Consider the following 16806-nt stretch of genomic DNA (forward strand, 5'->3'; position numbering starts at 1 on the left):
CTTGTAATGAGGGGGCAGGGTGGTAGCCAGGGAGGCTAGTGATTAGAATCTAGAGAGGAAGAGGAGCGGAGAAAATAGAAGAGCAAGAGCGGCGTGATGGGGATGGTGTGTGGAGAATTTGGGATTGCGCGCAGCCTCCTAGAATCCCATTCTCTCGATCTCTCGCTCTTCTCAGAGTCTGGCACTGTAAGGCGCGTGTCTTTTCCACGCCCTCATGCGGCGCGTGATGGAATTCGCTATTGGTTGTAAGATGGCCGACTGCGTCTCCTTGTAGGGAGGCGTCCGCCCAATCAGAACTCTGTTTTCGCCCACCCACGACATCATCCATCAGCTCCCGCTGCCCTGGTGTCGAATGGGACGCTGTGGTTTTCCCAGAAATGTCTAGAGAGGTCATGCAAGGCCAGGAGGGTACACGAATAGGTTCGTCTCAAGTTTAGAAGTTAACATAAAGCGCAAGCCTAAGCCATTGTTGATGTTAATCTTTGAGAAAGTGGGGACTGTTACCGAGTTGATTTGTTTTAAACTCTTAGTCTACAACTAGCAGCAAAGGCGCTCGGTGTTGCCCGTCAGATCGTCGGGACATTTTTACTACTACTATTTGGGCTGCCATTTTTAAAGATAGCGGCAAATTGAACCCTTAAAAGTCATAAGGCCCGTCTATAGAATATAGGGAAACCATCGTACTAAATATTAGTGAAATCGGTTTAAATGCTTGGACGTTATTCCAATGAGTATGATTACATTTCTGGCCGCCATTTTTCAATAAGGCCTAAGAGTTAATCAGTCACTCAGTCAGGACTTTTAGTCATATAGATTTAGATTATAATGAAATACTTTGAATTACCCATAATGCACTGCTATCATGGTATGAAACAGAGTTCTAGAAATTACAGGGCGTTAGCGAAATAACCCAAAGTTCACATATTCTACACTTATTTTTATATCTCGAATCGTCGGATGTTTTTTTGACATTAGCACATGTTTGTACCCCAATTCCCATAGTTAAAATCACAGAGACGATTTAAGCCTTTGTTTCTATCCACTGAACTTTCAAACTGAATTTCGCATTGAAACTAGAATGTCTAGCGGAAGAATTTCTCTGGCGCTTATATATTTTTCTTTCCGTTTTCGGCGCGAAGCGACTTTTCTCAATCAATAACGGCCTAAACTCTCCCGTCTAACTTTAAGGAAACAATAGAGAACAGACTAAGGAACGCTAAACTTAAGTCTATAGTCTATTAATCAAAAATGTCTTGATTAGAATCAAGACCTAAAAAGTATCGATAAGACTGAGGTTATCACTTGTCTGAAGGATCAGATATTAATTTTTCTTTTTAATTGAAACTTAAATGCATGCTTAAGAAAAAACAACGTTCCATTACCGTTTTCCGTTGAAATAAATTATTTTACTGGTAATCAATTTCAAAAATTTGCTTATCTCGGCTTTTCGACCACAATTCCATTCCCCGAAAACATTTTATCATTACATTAATTACTTTTGGGAGAGTACGTGTATGGTTTAGCGTTTTATAAGGTTCCTAAAGACGTTACTTCCCCATTCGAGACCGGCACGCTTCGCAGTGGAACATTTTAATTATTCTAAAACCAATGGCGCCAAATTCAATAGGGACAGTAAGATTTTTACTCGCGGTTTTTGCAAAATGATGTAATATCAAGTACATTTAGTCAACCGTCGTATTGTTCTTTCTCATAGTTCAGTGTTACTGCCCAATTTCTCTCTCTAGTTTCTAACAATGGTTAGAGACTATTTGACATGGCACGGCACAACATTATATGCATTTGTAAATTCAAAGTAGCACAAAAGGAAAAAGAATCCATTTTTTAATATTTTTGTTTGAAATAAATAAACTCATTAGTTATAACTAATAGAAAGTCAAGGGAATGGCACCGGTAATGAGCAGCAAAAAGAGAGAAAAGTTAGCTTCATGTTAGCAGAGGGACATGGTAGTGAAAATAGTAATCTAGAATTTTGTTCGTTCAAACCTTAATATATCATGAAAAATTCAAGTGAGGAGGCGACACTACCTAGAAAGATTGATTTTGGCAGATAACAGCGAAAAAACTATGTTCTACACACACTGGGACTATGGGAGAGTTTCAGGGCCGCAGGTCGCACATGATGAAATTTCAACTCCAGTTTACATCAATTCTCCCTGGTCGTACTAGTAGCAGGTTAAGCTATAGTTTGCTCAGGTCCTGTTAGTCTCGAAAGGGTTATATAGTACTTGTTACTTTTAAAAGGTTGTTTTCATGGCTAAACAGACCGCTATTACAGTTTTTTATTGTTTTATAGTTTATTTTGACACGTTATCTCCCAAAAGTAATTAATGTAATGATAAAATGTTTTCGGGGAATGGAATTGTGGTCGAAAAGCCGAGATAAGCAAATTTTTGAAATTGATTACCAGTAAAATAATTTATTTCAACGGAAAACGGTAATGGAACGTTGTTTTTTCTTAAGCATGCATTTAAGTTTCAATTAAAAAGAAAAATTAATATCTGATCCTTCAGACAAGTGATAACCTCAGTCTTATCGATACTTTTTAGGTCTTGATTCTAATCAAGACATTTTTGATTAATATCTGTTCCTTCAGTCTTCATTTTAATTAAGAATGTTAAGAAACTGTTTTACATTTTCAAAATCTGCACTTAGCAGAAACATGTATAAAGGGGACCATAACTTTAGCTCAATCAGACATTTATTTATAATGATACATAAAAAAAACATATATCATTAAAAGTTTGTATTCTTATTGTAATTAACATAATACAATTTTTTACAATCATTTATTGAAACGCGAGGCACCCCCTAAAAATTCCAGAAATAGGACCAAATTGACAATTTTTAAAAATTTTTAAAAATGCTGATTTATGTCCGTTTAACATTTAGCTCAAAATTGTCATAAGCCTATTATGAAATTCGGATATCCTTAAAATTTCACAAAGACGATCCGAGATTGTCAATTTCAAACTTTTTTGTAGCATAAACTTTTTGATATTAAGCTTAAAACCTTAAACAAAATATAGCCAGGGCTACCCTAAAAGTTCACAAAGATGATCCAAGAATGTTAATACGCCTAAAAAGTGCCATCTTCAAAATATGTAGCCGGGGAAAAGAGGGCGCGATCGAGTGGGCTATGCTAGTGGTTGGATATCGCTATGGTTGGGACAGGGATAAGGGAGTTGAGATGGATTGGAAATGATGATGGGCGACCTGCAGAACCGTATCTCTCCCAATGTACCTCGCGCACGCCCCTACCCTTGGTAGGCGATTGCTAAGTGCTGCCGCGTAGCGCCATTTTATTTGTATGAGAACTAGCTTCTATTTTGAAGATAGAGGGAGCGCCCTTTACAATTTCGTCCAGTACGACCCTACCTAACCGCTGAGGATGCTGGGAGGACTATGGTGCCGTAGGTGTATATGGAGTATCCTATGGAGCAAATGTTTACGAAGGAGGGAAGGGGCAAATAGGACTATTACATAATCAAAGGATATGCCCGTATATCTAATATAACCAGAGTTACGAGCTTCCAAAACTTAGTGTAATGTTAATCCTGTGGAGGAGGCAAAGTACCTACAAGTACATACAAGCACCCAAAAGTACCTACAAGCACCCAAAAGTACCTACAAGCACCCACAAGCACCCACAAGTACCGACAAGTACCTACAAGCACCCACAAGCACCCACAAGCACCCACAAGCACCCACAAGTACTTACAAGTACCTTAAAGCACCCACAAGTACTTACAAGTACCTTAAAGCACCCACAAGTACTTACAAGTACCTACAAGTACCCACAAGCACCTACAAGTACCCAAAAGTACCCACAAGCACCTACAAGAACCCACAAGTACCCACAATCACCTACAAGTATCTACAAGCACCTACAAGTACCTTAAAGTACCCAGAGGTACCTACAAGTACCCAGAGGTACCTACAAGTACCCAGAAGTACCTACAAGTACCCACAAGTACCTACAAGTACCCACAAGTACCTACAAGTACCCACAAGTACCTACAAGTACCCACAAGTACCTACAAGTACCCACAAGTACCTACAAGTACCCACAAGTACCCAGAAGTACCTACAAGTACCCAGAAGTACCTACAAGTACCCAGAAGTACCTACAAGCCCCCACAAGTACCTACAAGCCCCCACAAGTACCTACAAGCCCCCACAAGTACCTACAAGCCCCCACAAGTACCTACAAGCCCCCACAAGTACCTAGAAGCACCCACAAGTACCTACAAGCACCCACAAGTACCTACAAGCACCCACAAGTACCTACAAGCCCCCACAAGTACCTACAAGCACCCACAAGTACCTACAAGCACCCACAAGTACCTACAAGTACCTTAAAGCACCCACAAGTACCTACAAGCACCCACAAGTACCTACAAGCACCCACAAGTACCTACAAGCACCCACAAGTACCTACAAGCACCCACAAGTACCTTAAAGCACCCACAAGTACTTACAAGTACCTACAAGTACCCACAAGCACCTACAAGTACCCAAAAGTACCCACAAGCACCCACAAGCACCTACAAGAACCCACAAGTACCCACAAGCACCTACAAGTATCCACAAGCACCCACAAGCCCCTACAAGTATCCACAAGCACCAACAAGCACCTACAAGCACCCACATGCATCCACAAGTACCTACAAGTAATCACAAGAACCCACAAGTACCCACAATCACCTACAAGTATCTACAAGCACCTACAAGTATCCACAAGCACCCACAAGCACCTACAAGCACCCACATGCACCCACAAGTACCTACAAGTAATCACAAGTACCTACAAGTACCCACAAGTACCTACAAGCACCCACAAGTACCTACAAGCACCCACAAGTACCTACAAGCACCCAGAAGTACCTACAAGCACCCACAAGTACCTACAAGCACCCACAAGTACCTACAAGCACCTACAAGCACCCGGGCAAAGCACCTACAAGAGCTCAAACGCCATGTTTTTCTTGCTTAATTACCAGTCGTAGGTAATCTTGTTAACTTAATTATATGTGTGGGGTACTTTTCCAACTTAACTTGTTAGCTAACACAAGCTTAGGTTCTCTTGTTTTTTTACCACTACGAAAATTGGACCAATTAGCCTTAACCGTGCTAACATCATAAACTGACTATTATCCATGCTTAAGTATCGCAGATTGGGGTAGTTTTTAAAATTTAAAATTAAACATACTTAAAATTAATTTTTCTCAAAAACCTTAAAAATGGTCCTAGAAAAAGGTTCAAATTTTGATATAAAACCGTTCCCAAACGTAACAAACGAATATTTCATTTCAAAAGGGTGGCCACAAAATGGCTAAATTTGAAAAAAACTCCATGTTATTTCTATGGGAAAATTTCACTTTTTCACAAAAAGGGCTGATTAATTTTATGCAAATGAAAACCACCCTTAGCAACTTTATTTTTTATAAAATAAACTAATGAGTGGATCTTTTTGAAATTTTAACCATATATTGAGGGCCCGAATTGTAGTTCTGTGGAATTTTTTCAAAGCAGTTAATACGATACAAAAAAAGTTATAACCAATCAAAAAACCATCCTTATACATTAAAGTCGGTATGAAGTCTTATCTAAGAGAGCTATCGCTCTCCTAGAATAGTGATAGCCTTTTTCTCTATTAGTTCTAAACGAAAAACATTGCCGGTTCAAATTCAATCGAAAAATGTACTAAATCTGGCGAAATAAAGAGATAGATTCCTTTGCAAATTTTGACCCTTTCCAAGCCTGAAATATTCTAAGATCTATTTTTAGATATTTCCATCCCAGACTATGAAGATTTTGTACGTCCTTTTGGAACTACTCCAGCTCCCTCCTTCATGCACAGACAAAGAGATTCGAGGTTCCTCTGTATTTCATTCTGGGTCAGTGAGCTTAAACGCTTCGATTTCTCGAATTCAAATCAGACTTAGACGTCTTTATCATTTGGAAATGAAAATATGTAATTGAATTTTTGGAAAATATATTCGATCACAGAGTTTAATTGGACTAGGGCCGATCTTAAAGAGCTACTAGGATATATCTTCCTTCCTTTGATTAAGAGAACTTCACTTCCGTAATCAAATAACATCCGGCTATTCAGTTAAGCCTAATCTTAAAATTCAAAGAGGTATCCCTTAAGATTTAAGTTGAAACTTGTAATATTCTCTTTGGTTGAACTCTGCTCCTTCTCTAACAATTTATATAATATAATATCAAGAAGCGATATCGGTTTACTAGGGAGAATGTATAAATTTGCCACATTTGTAGCTTTATCTCCAGTCCAAACGTAGGTCCGGAGTTAATTCCCGCCTCTAAATTACTACAAGCGTCTCATTGGTTCTTGAAAACTCACGTCAGCGCGACGCGAATGACGAAAATTACGTATTTTCCGACTGAGGAGGGGCGAAATAGCCAGGCCTCCATTTACGTCCCCCCTTGTATTTTGAAAGGGGGACTGGGACTATGGCGGGCGAATATTTAGGCATCCTATACCTTCTCCCTAGTAAACTAGATATCGCTTCTTGATAATATGTATAATTATTAATTCATTTAATTTCAATCGAAGAATGATCACTGCATCTTCAGATCCCCTTGAACTATAATGATGAAACTTAAGTTTTGTACGAAGTTGATACTTGATGCTCAATATTTACTTAATCCTCGGTCGTCATGGTAAATGGCCACATTTTAGCTATAGTAGTACTTATTACCTTAGTTACGACTACACTACTTAAGTTGTTTGGCTGTTAATAAGTCTATTTCTATAAAACTCTGTAATATTATGGATAAATTCTGATTAACTGATAACAAAGAACACAAAACAATCCTCTTAATTAACCTTCATGTTTATAGGCCTAATTCAAATACTTGTTAATTTTTTTCTATGTATATTTACTAGTTCTATTATTCATTATCGGAGATTTCATTGTGTCTCGTAATAATTGCTATATAACGCTCCAATTACTCGACTGGTCTGAGTTGGCGTGGGAAAGATCTAGGCAAAATGCATGCTCTCGTAATTATGAGGAAACTCGCTCATTAGTTTTCCGTTTTGGCTTGTAAGTTTCCCATTAAAAATAGAAGCGGAGGCCAATGGCGCTCCAAGCGGCTTTATACCGTATAAATCTAATTTCGACTTCCCGCTGTTTTACCCCAGCGAGCGGAGCAAGTAAATCGCGCAAAATTGGAGACGACGGGAACCTTATAGCCTTTAGTTTCTCCACCAATTTGCATACAAAGTTTGGATTTATCGTATACAAAACACTCTTCTATCTCGACTCTAAAGCTGATCCTATCGCGGATTGATTTCTAATGATTTGACTGCAAGATAAAATATTTTTAATGTAAAGCGAAGCGAGTCTTGTAATGGGGTGTAATTTCAATAATGAGATTAAACTACGGTTAAAGATGTACTCCGTATAGAGAAGCTACAATGTTTTCCTGCCTTTACGTCTGGTACAATTTAATGTTAAAAACGTGCACCTTGTTGTATATAGGTTTTCGCCTGATATTGGAGATTTTACGTAATATTAGGAACATGTTGGGCCTTTGTTATATTAGGGTTTGCCTGTCTCATTTAGAGTATTCAATGCTATTAAGGTTGCGTTTTTTTCTTTTTAAACTAGGTTTTAAATGGAAAATGCGCAAACCTCATTATTTTCCTCCTAAGCCTCGGTCCTTTTTTTCCCTTTGAGCTTTCGCAAAAGAGAACTATGTAATCTTCTTGGAGGTTTTATCCTTTTTTCATTTCATTTTGATTAAGGAGGAGACGAAAACCCATTTTAGCGATTAAGGTTTTCACCGAGATTAAAACGAATAAAGTTTTAGCCTTTTTATTTTTTTTTACGATCCCATTTTCAACGCGGTACTTAATGGGCCCCTCTTCAGCCTAATTTCCTTTCGATACTCTTTGTGTTTAAATGGAAGTGTATACCTCATAATATGCCCCTCTTATATCCAAAGGAAGTGTTCCTCTTTCTTTAGTGAAGTATTAACTAGATGTTTATGAAGTCTCGAAAATTAGCACCCATCAAGGCTAATATATGAACTAACGCCTTCCTAGCATGAGCTAACCAATGCGAATAAGCCTTAAACATTCATTAAACATGCACAAACACTTCAGTAATTCATTCTTAATAAATGCACAAAAAAACCTTATTTAAGCCAAAATTATCATGCCCAAAAACCTTACCATATACCCATAATTATCATCCCAAAAACCTGACTTCCAAAATCATTAATTACCACTCAGAAAGCTATAATTAAGCCTTGGGTATCATATCGTTAACATAATATTTTAAAAGCCTTGTTATTCTACATACAACGATCGCAATTTTATATCGAGAAACGTGATGTCCTAATTTTGGCTATAGCAATAGAATACAGTACCACTTATACCTTATATGTTTCCATATATAGACTTTCATAACCTATAATACCTAATTAGAAATTCGATATCTTTATTAGCATGAGAGGCTTTAAAACATTCTCGTTATACTTGACAATGAATATCTCTCCATTATATCTAACCATACAAAACCCTTAAACCCAATACAGATCCGACCGTCCAAGCTAAATGCCCCTTGATATTTACTTTTAATATATTGTAAAGGGCTTCGTTATATTATAATAATTTATATTTTGATAGTACGGCCAGAATTTTATAAGATATTTTTCATAAGTATGACGCTTACTATACTTCGTAATGCTAGAGACTTTCAGTTCGAGCTTGTTCAAGAACGACAAGCGAGAATTGACTACACTCGGTTAGTTTTGCAGTCCATCTTCCTATTTAGTGTGTACTAAGCCTTTAACAGCGCCTCACCAGGCGTCTCTCGCTTTACCTCGAATCTATGACCTACGTCACTTCATGACAAGCTCCAGTTTGTAACCAGTGACAAACTTATGGAACATATCTTATGAACTTATGGTACGGCTTATAGGCCTAGTTCCTTCTATGAATATATTATCCCCGTATTCGTCTGGAGTCTGATCGAGTCTAGACATACTATTCAGTCGCGTCCAACTAATTATTCGCAAAATGGACTATATATCTTCTTGTACTTGAGTATATACCACATAAGGGAGAATTCTTATTTGCTAATTTGCATATTTTTCTTTAACGAAAACTCTCTAATTTGGGCCTAGGGTCGATAATTCCATCTTATAAATGTTTACAGGCTATTATTTTCGCTGTTTTTGGGTTCGAAGGTAGTTACGTTTATAATTCGTGTCTGTTTGAGGAGCGAGGAAGAGAGAAAAGTTTTAATTAAAATTTTGGTACACCCGCGCCGTACCCACCAAAAATTATTCAAATTAAATATAATTAGAATTTTATCTATGCTTGTCTGTTTGTGTGCAGGCGATATTTTGGGTGAAAGACAATTGCGTGCACTTAGCATTGTATACTGAACGACAATTTTAATCCCGTGGCGTCACAATTGGGTGAAAGATAATTTTGCTATTTCAACCAATTTAGTTTGATTTAAATGAAGTGATTTTTTAAAAAAAAACTGTTTTTTATTTTAATCAAGAATTTTCAAGGAATCTTTATAAAATAGAACATAAAATGCTAAAATTATTAGAAAAGGTTAACATTTGTAACTCGAATCTAATCATGATTTGATTGCCTTAACACTAACCTAACCTAACCTTATCTACTAATAACCATCTTTTCCCATACAAATACTGCATCTTTATTTTCAAACATTAAAAACATAACCCCATATATCGCATCAAGGACCCAATAACTCAATTGTCGTTTCACCCAAGTGAAGCTAATCTCCAAAACGTAACTCCAATTAAGTATGAAAATAATTTAAATTAGGCTTTCGCGTAATTAAGAAAAAATGTAATATGAGACACTTACCCAACCAGATCGGGCGGTGGTATATTTTTGAGGGCCTTGAGGGTTGGCATCTCGAAGGACTCTCCGGGAATACCTCCCCCTGGCGCGCTGCCCGGAAGTCGGCTGGACATCCACCAAAAAAAAGACAAAAGAACAAACGTCCTAGTTAGACAAGTGACATTATTTCAACAAAGTTTCCGTTTCTTACTCGAAAAATAAGCCTAAATGTTGTAGGACAATATATTTTTAAGGTATCTTTATCACGAAAATGAAAATACTCTTATGAAGTAAGTAATAATATAAACCGCAGCATCCGAGTGGAAAATTTCCAAATCAAGATCGTAACAGGTGTTGCGTTCCTAAATGTCAAAATTATTTGTAGTGATAATATTTCAATGGGAATACGTAAGCAATAGATATCCAGGGTGTTTATACCAATTAATTATAAATGTTGAAGGCTAACCTTACCTTCCTTATATAGAAAGGATTTGGTGTAGATATTGGTTGCGCAAGGGAAAACTTTTATTTGTTGTTGTTGTTGTTGTCATTGTCAGTTATTATGTTTTTGAAGTATTAAGTTGTTCGGGACAGTTTTTTTATTGAAATGTTTCCGGTATATTACAATCCCTCCTCAAATAATAATAACAACAAATAATATTATTTGCCGTAGTTTAATTATAAAGGGAGAATGAAATGACTAGACAACCTTAAACGAATTAAAGAAAATCAGAATGAAAACACTTAACAAACCTTAATTTTAAGATGCTAAATACAAATGCTGATACATAATCAACAAATAAAGTCCTGTACTTAGCTTTAGAATAAATTCTCCTTAGCAGTCGTATAGTTAATCAATAGAAAATATTCATAGACAAACAGCTTAGTTGATATACTTTAAAGTCTGTGTAAATAAGCATTATAGTCAATATATTTATGGCAGTAACTTAACTGACCGTCACCATTTTCCAAGATGGTTCCGGATTTAATATATTTTAATCATTAGAGTATAAAAATATTTTTATAATCAACATCAACATTAGTTAATTTCTGAATGCTGTAAACAAATTATGATAAATAGTGTATACTATTTTGGTAACGAAATCGTGTGAAGCGTACAGTCTATTCGTGGGTGTACGCTAATTTAACTAAATTTAATCTGTAAGGCGAAAAATATTGGAGTTGGGGCAAAACAGAAAAGGTACAGTCAAAATATTAGGCTTGATGTAAAGCGCACCACAACCGTAAAATGGGATGTACGCTGTGTATACGAAGGATGTACGTTTTTAGATAGGGAATGAGCTGGCTTTAGGATTTGGAGCGATGTTTCACTCCATCACCGAAGCTTAGGGTTTAGTATCATTAAACTATATTCACAGGGTGGTCACGAACAATGTTAAACCAAAGCTGCGCGTCGTTTTTGCGGTCTAGCGGCGGCTCAGCTCCACACTAATCGGCTTAGAGCGGCAATCTGGCGGTCCCATTCAAAACCTTTCATCGTAGACCTCTCTTTTAGGTTTCCCTGAATATAGTTTTGTTCAATACCAATTTACTATGTTTACTTTTAATCTCTATACGGTTGTACGTTGCGTAGTAATCCGCCGTATCCTTTCTTATTTTGCAAACTCAGTTTGAACAAGATTATACCACGTTTCAATCGCGGAGTGCAACAAAACTTATTCGCTCCTTACATTCTTAGATAGGCATTGAACTGCGTTTAAAACTAAGGAAGAATTGGCTAATTTTAAGGTTGAAAATGGTATGAAACGCTATATGGAATTTTTATCAAACTGAAGTTGAAAATTTGGGTACGATTTCACTGTACTCTTATTTTGGGATGGAGTTATATAAAGGCGAACATCGTTACCTGTCATTAAATTAAAGGTACTTTAGGGCTCAGTAGCGTTTCATAGTGATGCCAAGTCACGTGACCCCCTTTTTTACTGTTGCTCGTATGAACTTCCCAAAGAAGCCCTTGGAAAATAAAGAACTGCATCATCCCACCATATTCATGTTTTTCCACGAGGCTAGATTTTTTCAAAAGCAGGCATTTCCGCTATGTATACCATCGACGAGGCTTAACTTTCCTGAAATAACCCTAAAGGGAGAAGTTTTCTCAAGGAAAAAACTAAACGATATGAGAAATGCTTTTCCTTTTAAAATAGGCTAGATTTGTACCAAAGTATACGACATTTTTTTTTATTTTTCTAAACTTTTAAATTCCCTATTTTCGACTTTGCAAATAAAGTCTTATTTTTATTACTAAACTATCCAAGAAATATCTACCAAATACTCCAATAAAAGGACGGGAAATTTCAAAATATTTCTGAATCATTATCACCTTTTCTGATGTCCTTTTTGGACACACTGTTTTTTAAATTATATTTAGAAACTAATTATCATAAAATGCATATCTATCGCAAGTATTATTTTTCTAACACTTTTTCTCAACTATCTAACCTTCGTTTTCAAGTTTCCTTGGGTTTAGGGGTTATTAAGAGAGGATGGAAAGTGTATTTTGCGTAATAAAAATAAAACAGGTTATCCCGTTACGATATTTGCCACCCTCTTCGCTTCTAAAAACGTCTTTTTCGCACCAAGAAGTGATATCTAGTTTATTAGGGAAAAGGTATAAATTCGCCACATTTCCAGCTTTATCTCCAGTCCAAGCGTAGGTCCGGAGTTAATCCCCGCCTCTAAATTACAAGCAGCATCTCATTGGTTCCTGAAAACGTACGTCAGCGCGACGCGAATGACGAAAATTACCTATTTTCCGTCTGAGGAGAGGCGAAATAGCTCGGCCTCCTTTTACGTCCCCCCTTAGTTTTTGAAAGGGGACTGGGACTATGGCGCGCGAATACTTAGGCATCTTATACCTTCTCCCTAATAAACTAGATATCACTTCTTGTTCGCACCCTGTCTATATTTATATATGTTGGTCCTTGGCACTCTTTATATTTATAGGTAACGTAAAAAAAGCAGCACGTACGACCTCCGTTCCTTACGCGTACGAGTATACTGTATGGTTTTGTCCCCAATGACGGAGACGCGTGTCGCGTAAGTAATGCCAAACCCCTGGGTTCCCCCGTCAGTCCAACTTCCTCCTTTCCTCTTCGTGCCTCTTCGGAAAAATTCATATTCGTGAAAAATGGTTGTAACTCGGATAATACCGAGATGTATTTCTTTAAAATAGAATTGAGGTGAAAACGTTGTATTTTCTAGTGAATGTTCGTTTTGAACTTCAAATATGGTTTCGAAGTGAAACTGGATTAATTTTTAACCGATATATTACCCCCAAATTGTGCAAAATCTATATTTTTATCGGAAAATTGTATCCGTATTCAAAACTTTCGCAAAACTACGCTACGCTGCCTTATCGATTTTCAACAAAAATAGCTTCCATAATGAAAATAATTTTTAATAAAAAAACGACAGTGTACTGAAAGTTTAGTTAAAAATAGCATTCATGATTAATATTCGTCGACAAAAGCCACCGTAATCAATAGTTTGTTGAAATTACCCTTTTCGACTTGGACAGATATAGCTCCTTAATCAAATTTTTTTTAATGAAAATAGACTCTGTAATGAAATATTGTAAAAATAGCCTTCCTTCATAGTTATCTCTTCGTCGACAAAAGTTGATCGAAACGAAATGATTTCAATAATATTATTCTTCTAAATTAGGCTTCAATACGAAATATTGTATCAAAGTTTTACCTCAAAATAAGTTTTACAATCAAAATATTACCACAAAATTAGTTCCTATGAAAATTATATCATAAATTAAGTTCAATCGTCGAAAGTTTACTATAAAAAGTTCAACTCTCAAATGTTTACTACAAAAAAGCTCGTGTATTTCAAGTTCAATCACCAAGGAAAATTCTTAATACCCAGACCCAGAGTTATACTTAATTTCCAAGTTACAACCATTTCACTATCAAAAAACTAGGAGTCTAGCTCGGAGCGACCTCTCTCTTTATCCACGAGAGTTACAGGTAGTAAGAGAAGGGGATGGCGAGGGGAGTTAAGGAAGAGGCTGGAGATGAAAGCCTGGAGAATGATGCTATCTAGAAGGCCAATGTTCCATCTCTCTCTCTCTCTCTCTCTCTCTCTCTCTCTCTCTCTCTCTCTCTCTCTGTCTCTCTCTCTTTCTCTCTCTCTCTCTTTCTCTCTTTCTCTCTCTTTCTCTCTTTCTCTCTTTCTCTCTTTCTCTCTCTCTCTCTTTCTCTCTTTCTCTCTCTCTCTCTCTCTCTCTCTCTCTCTCTCTCTCTCTCTCTTTCTCTCTTTCTCTCTCTCTCTCTCTTGCACGCCTGCCGACTCTGGAAACTAGCGCGCTCGCTTTTTCGAGGTCTCGTGGGACCTGTTGCCTTGGCAACCGTAAAACCCGAATAGAGAAGAGTCTGCATTATTTACAAACAGTCGCGAAAACGGCGAGAAAACGGATAGGGAAGAGGTATCTATGCAGGGTTTTCCATCGTACCATTTTAGTACGTGCGGTACTATAGTTTTCTAGCCTGTTGACTGAGGGCCCCGGCGCCAACGGGCAAGACATAAATCAAGCGATATACAACCCTTAGAAACATAAAACTCGAGAGAAAGAGAGAGAGAGACAGAAAAAGCTAGGAGGAACTATAAGACTAAGCAACTTCGGGGGAACAAATGAATTCTAACGCAATTTACCCCCTGAGAGTGAGATCAGAGGTTGTAAAGGTTTTTATTTTATTTCAGGGGGCTATATTTTTCTTAAATGTCTTAATATCGCTGTGAGGTTTTCGTTTGAAGGTTTTTACCAAGGCTTCATAAATTGATGTTGAAATTTCCTCATTTTAGCCCAGTTTTCACCAACTTAAGTTCAAGATGTTATTAAGCTATAAACAAATCTCTAGTTTAATAAAATTAAGAGATTTTCAGTATATTGGTTTTAAGTCAATAAGATATATTCAAACTTCGCCATTTTTCGCTTTAAATAGTGTAGATGCGTCAGCTTCAGTTTTTTCTCTGCAATGTTCGGGAGATTTTGCACCAGTTAGGTTATAACAACTTTTGCCCCAAAAATTTGAAATTTCTGTCTATACTCCTGTAACCTTTTGGTTAATATAGGTCAGTGATCTTTATAAAAATTCTATTACTGCCCAAGAATACCGTAAAGTAGTACCTACCATTGTTTGTGTAACCCTAGAAGAGCGCGCCCGGAAACGTTCAAAGCGGAAAGTGGTGGTGGTATAGGAGCCTAAAAGTACCTTGAACCTTTCCCCTCTCCTCTTAATTGATAAACCATTTCGGAATAAGACACTCTTCCGTCTTTGATGTACCGTAACCACGTTTCCACTCGCAACTGTTATCAAAGGCCAGAAAGTCGGGGCACGTGCCTCGCATCGAAAGAGTCCATCTTTTGGCTGACCGCCAAGAGTCTATCCAGGAGCGGTCACTTTGATGACTAGCTTATATTTATCAAAAGTGACGTTTACTTTGCTTGACCATCTAGCCAAACACGTGTAAAGGATTTAGCACTTTTCTCTCTGGTTATTGAGGGCCATATGTTTTTTCCTACGCGTTCAACAACTATACCTCTACGTTCTACAAGCACTCGCCCTTTCGTATGGTTTTCTAGCACCGCGGACTTCATCGTTCGTCAGTCCCAAGTTCTCCAAAAGCGCGCAGCAATACTTTTCCCGCGAAAATGCAGCCGTCTTTTCTAGGGTTTCTATATTGCCAACCTAATTTGGAACCGAATACTATTCCATTCCGCAGAAAAACAAACCGTGTTTGTCTAACGTTAACGACTAAATATCTAAGTTTCATGTATCCCATTTTTCTTTAATTATTAATTCTATGATTTTCCATGTGTTTTCTATTGTATTTTCACTTTTTTCAGCTGAAAATCGGCAATGGCTTTACTTACATAAAATGTTTAAAGTTTTTCTGCTTTCGAAACAGACCCATATAACCTTGATAAAACCACGAAATTATTTCAGTGCGGTATTTCATAGAACATTAATTATAATTAATAGAACTGTACTTGTAGACCAAGATGTGGAAAAAGTAAAAGATAAGTGGAGAAAGGTAATTGGCTGAAGTATCAGATATTTTGAAGATACAATTACAAAACATGAATTATTTGAAAAAAATGCTAGAAATCTCTTAGAATTTCATTTAAAAAAACGTAAAAATATAAAGTAAAAGTTAACTACGCGATTATAGAGCTTTAGGGCAATCCCATCTTGAAACTCTTGAGATTGAACAAGAAGGAAATTGGATGTTCTTTAGTTTCTCTCATAGAGGGGTTAATTACTCTGCCATTGTTCATTTTTATACACCAATTATGGATTACGTGTATACGTAATTTTAGCATTGTCAAAGTAGGGCTTTAACATCCAAAGTGCATCGTATTACGACAAGTGAGTGTCCCCTCGTTGATGGTGCGTGCATTTTAGCTCTTGAAGTATATCGCTGGCTCATTCTCGAGACTCGACTCGGTTCAGGATTTCAGGAAGGAAAAGAGAATCGTATAGGAATAAGGAGAATAAGAGAAAAGGCTTGGCGCGATTTTCACGTGATAAGGAGTTTTTGGGGCCTTTTTTAAATCCCGTGGGTGATCTACCTTATTCGAGAATCCCAACTTTACTCTGTCTCTATATATCCCTATTATATTAGCCATGATACCCTTAGAAAGAAAGATCTTGTATCCCTCCACCGTTCTTCCTACTACCATCCTTTCTGAGAAGACCACTTTTGCCTCCAAATTCAGATAAGAAGCAATACAGGGGATTTCCACCCAAGATCATGCATGCTCTTTAAAGGGAGGGTACAATGTCGTGTATGTTTATATATAGTTGTTCGTAATTCAGATTTGATAGGTTAGTCAAACATTTTTGAATTTAAACTAGGGAGATCTTTGACCTTTCGTGAGACATTTGGAAGTTACG

General features: G+C 37.2%; 1 protein-coding gene across 2 annotated transcripts in view; it reads right to left on the reverse strand.

Annotated features, from left to right (window-relative positions):
* Window positions 1-16806, reverse strand: part of LOC149674050 (vesicular glutamate transporter 1-like) — an 89217-nt gene that overhangs the window by 31838 nt on the left and 40573 nt on the right. For both annotated transcript variants that reach the window (XM_089839891.1, XM_089839892.1), the window contains exon 2: window positions 9905-10006. In XM_089839891.1, the coding sequence (XP_089696017.1) occupies window positions 9905-10006 (102 nt within the window). The remainder of the gene's footprint in view (window positions 1-9904; window positions 10007-16806) is intronic.

The sequence above is a fragment of the Phalangium opilio genome, unplaced genomic scaffold, assembly GCF_054372755.1.
Source record: "Phalangium opilio isolate 3A_F unplaced genomic scaffold, DU_Popi_V2 ptg000048l_1, whole genome shotgun sequence".
Classification (NCBI taxonomy): domain Eukaryota; kingdom Metazoa; phylum Arthropoda; class Arachnida; order Opiliones; family Phalangiidae; genus Phalangium; species Phalangium opilio.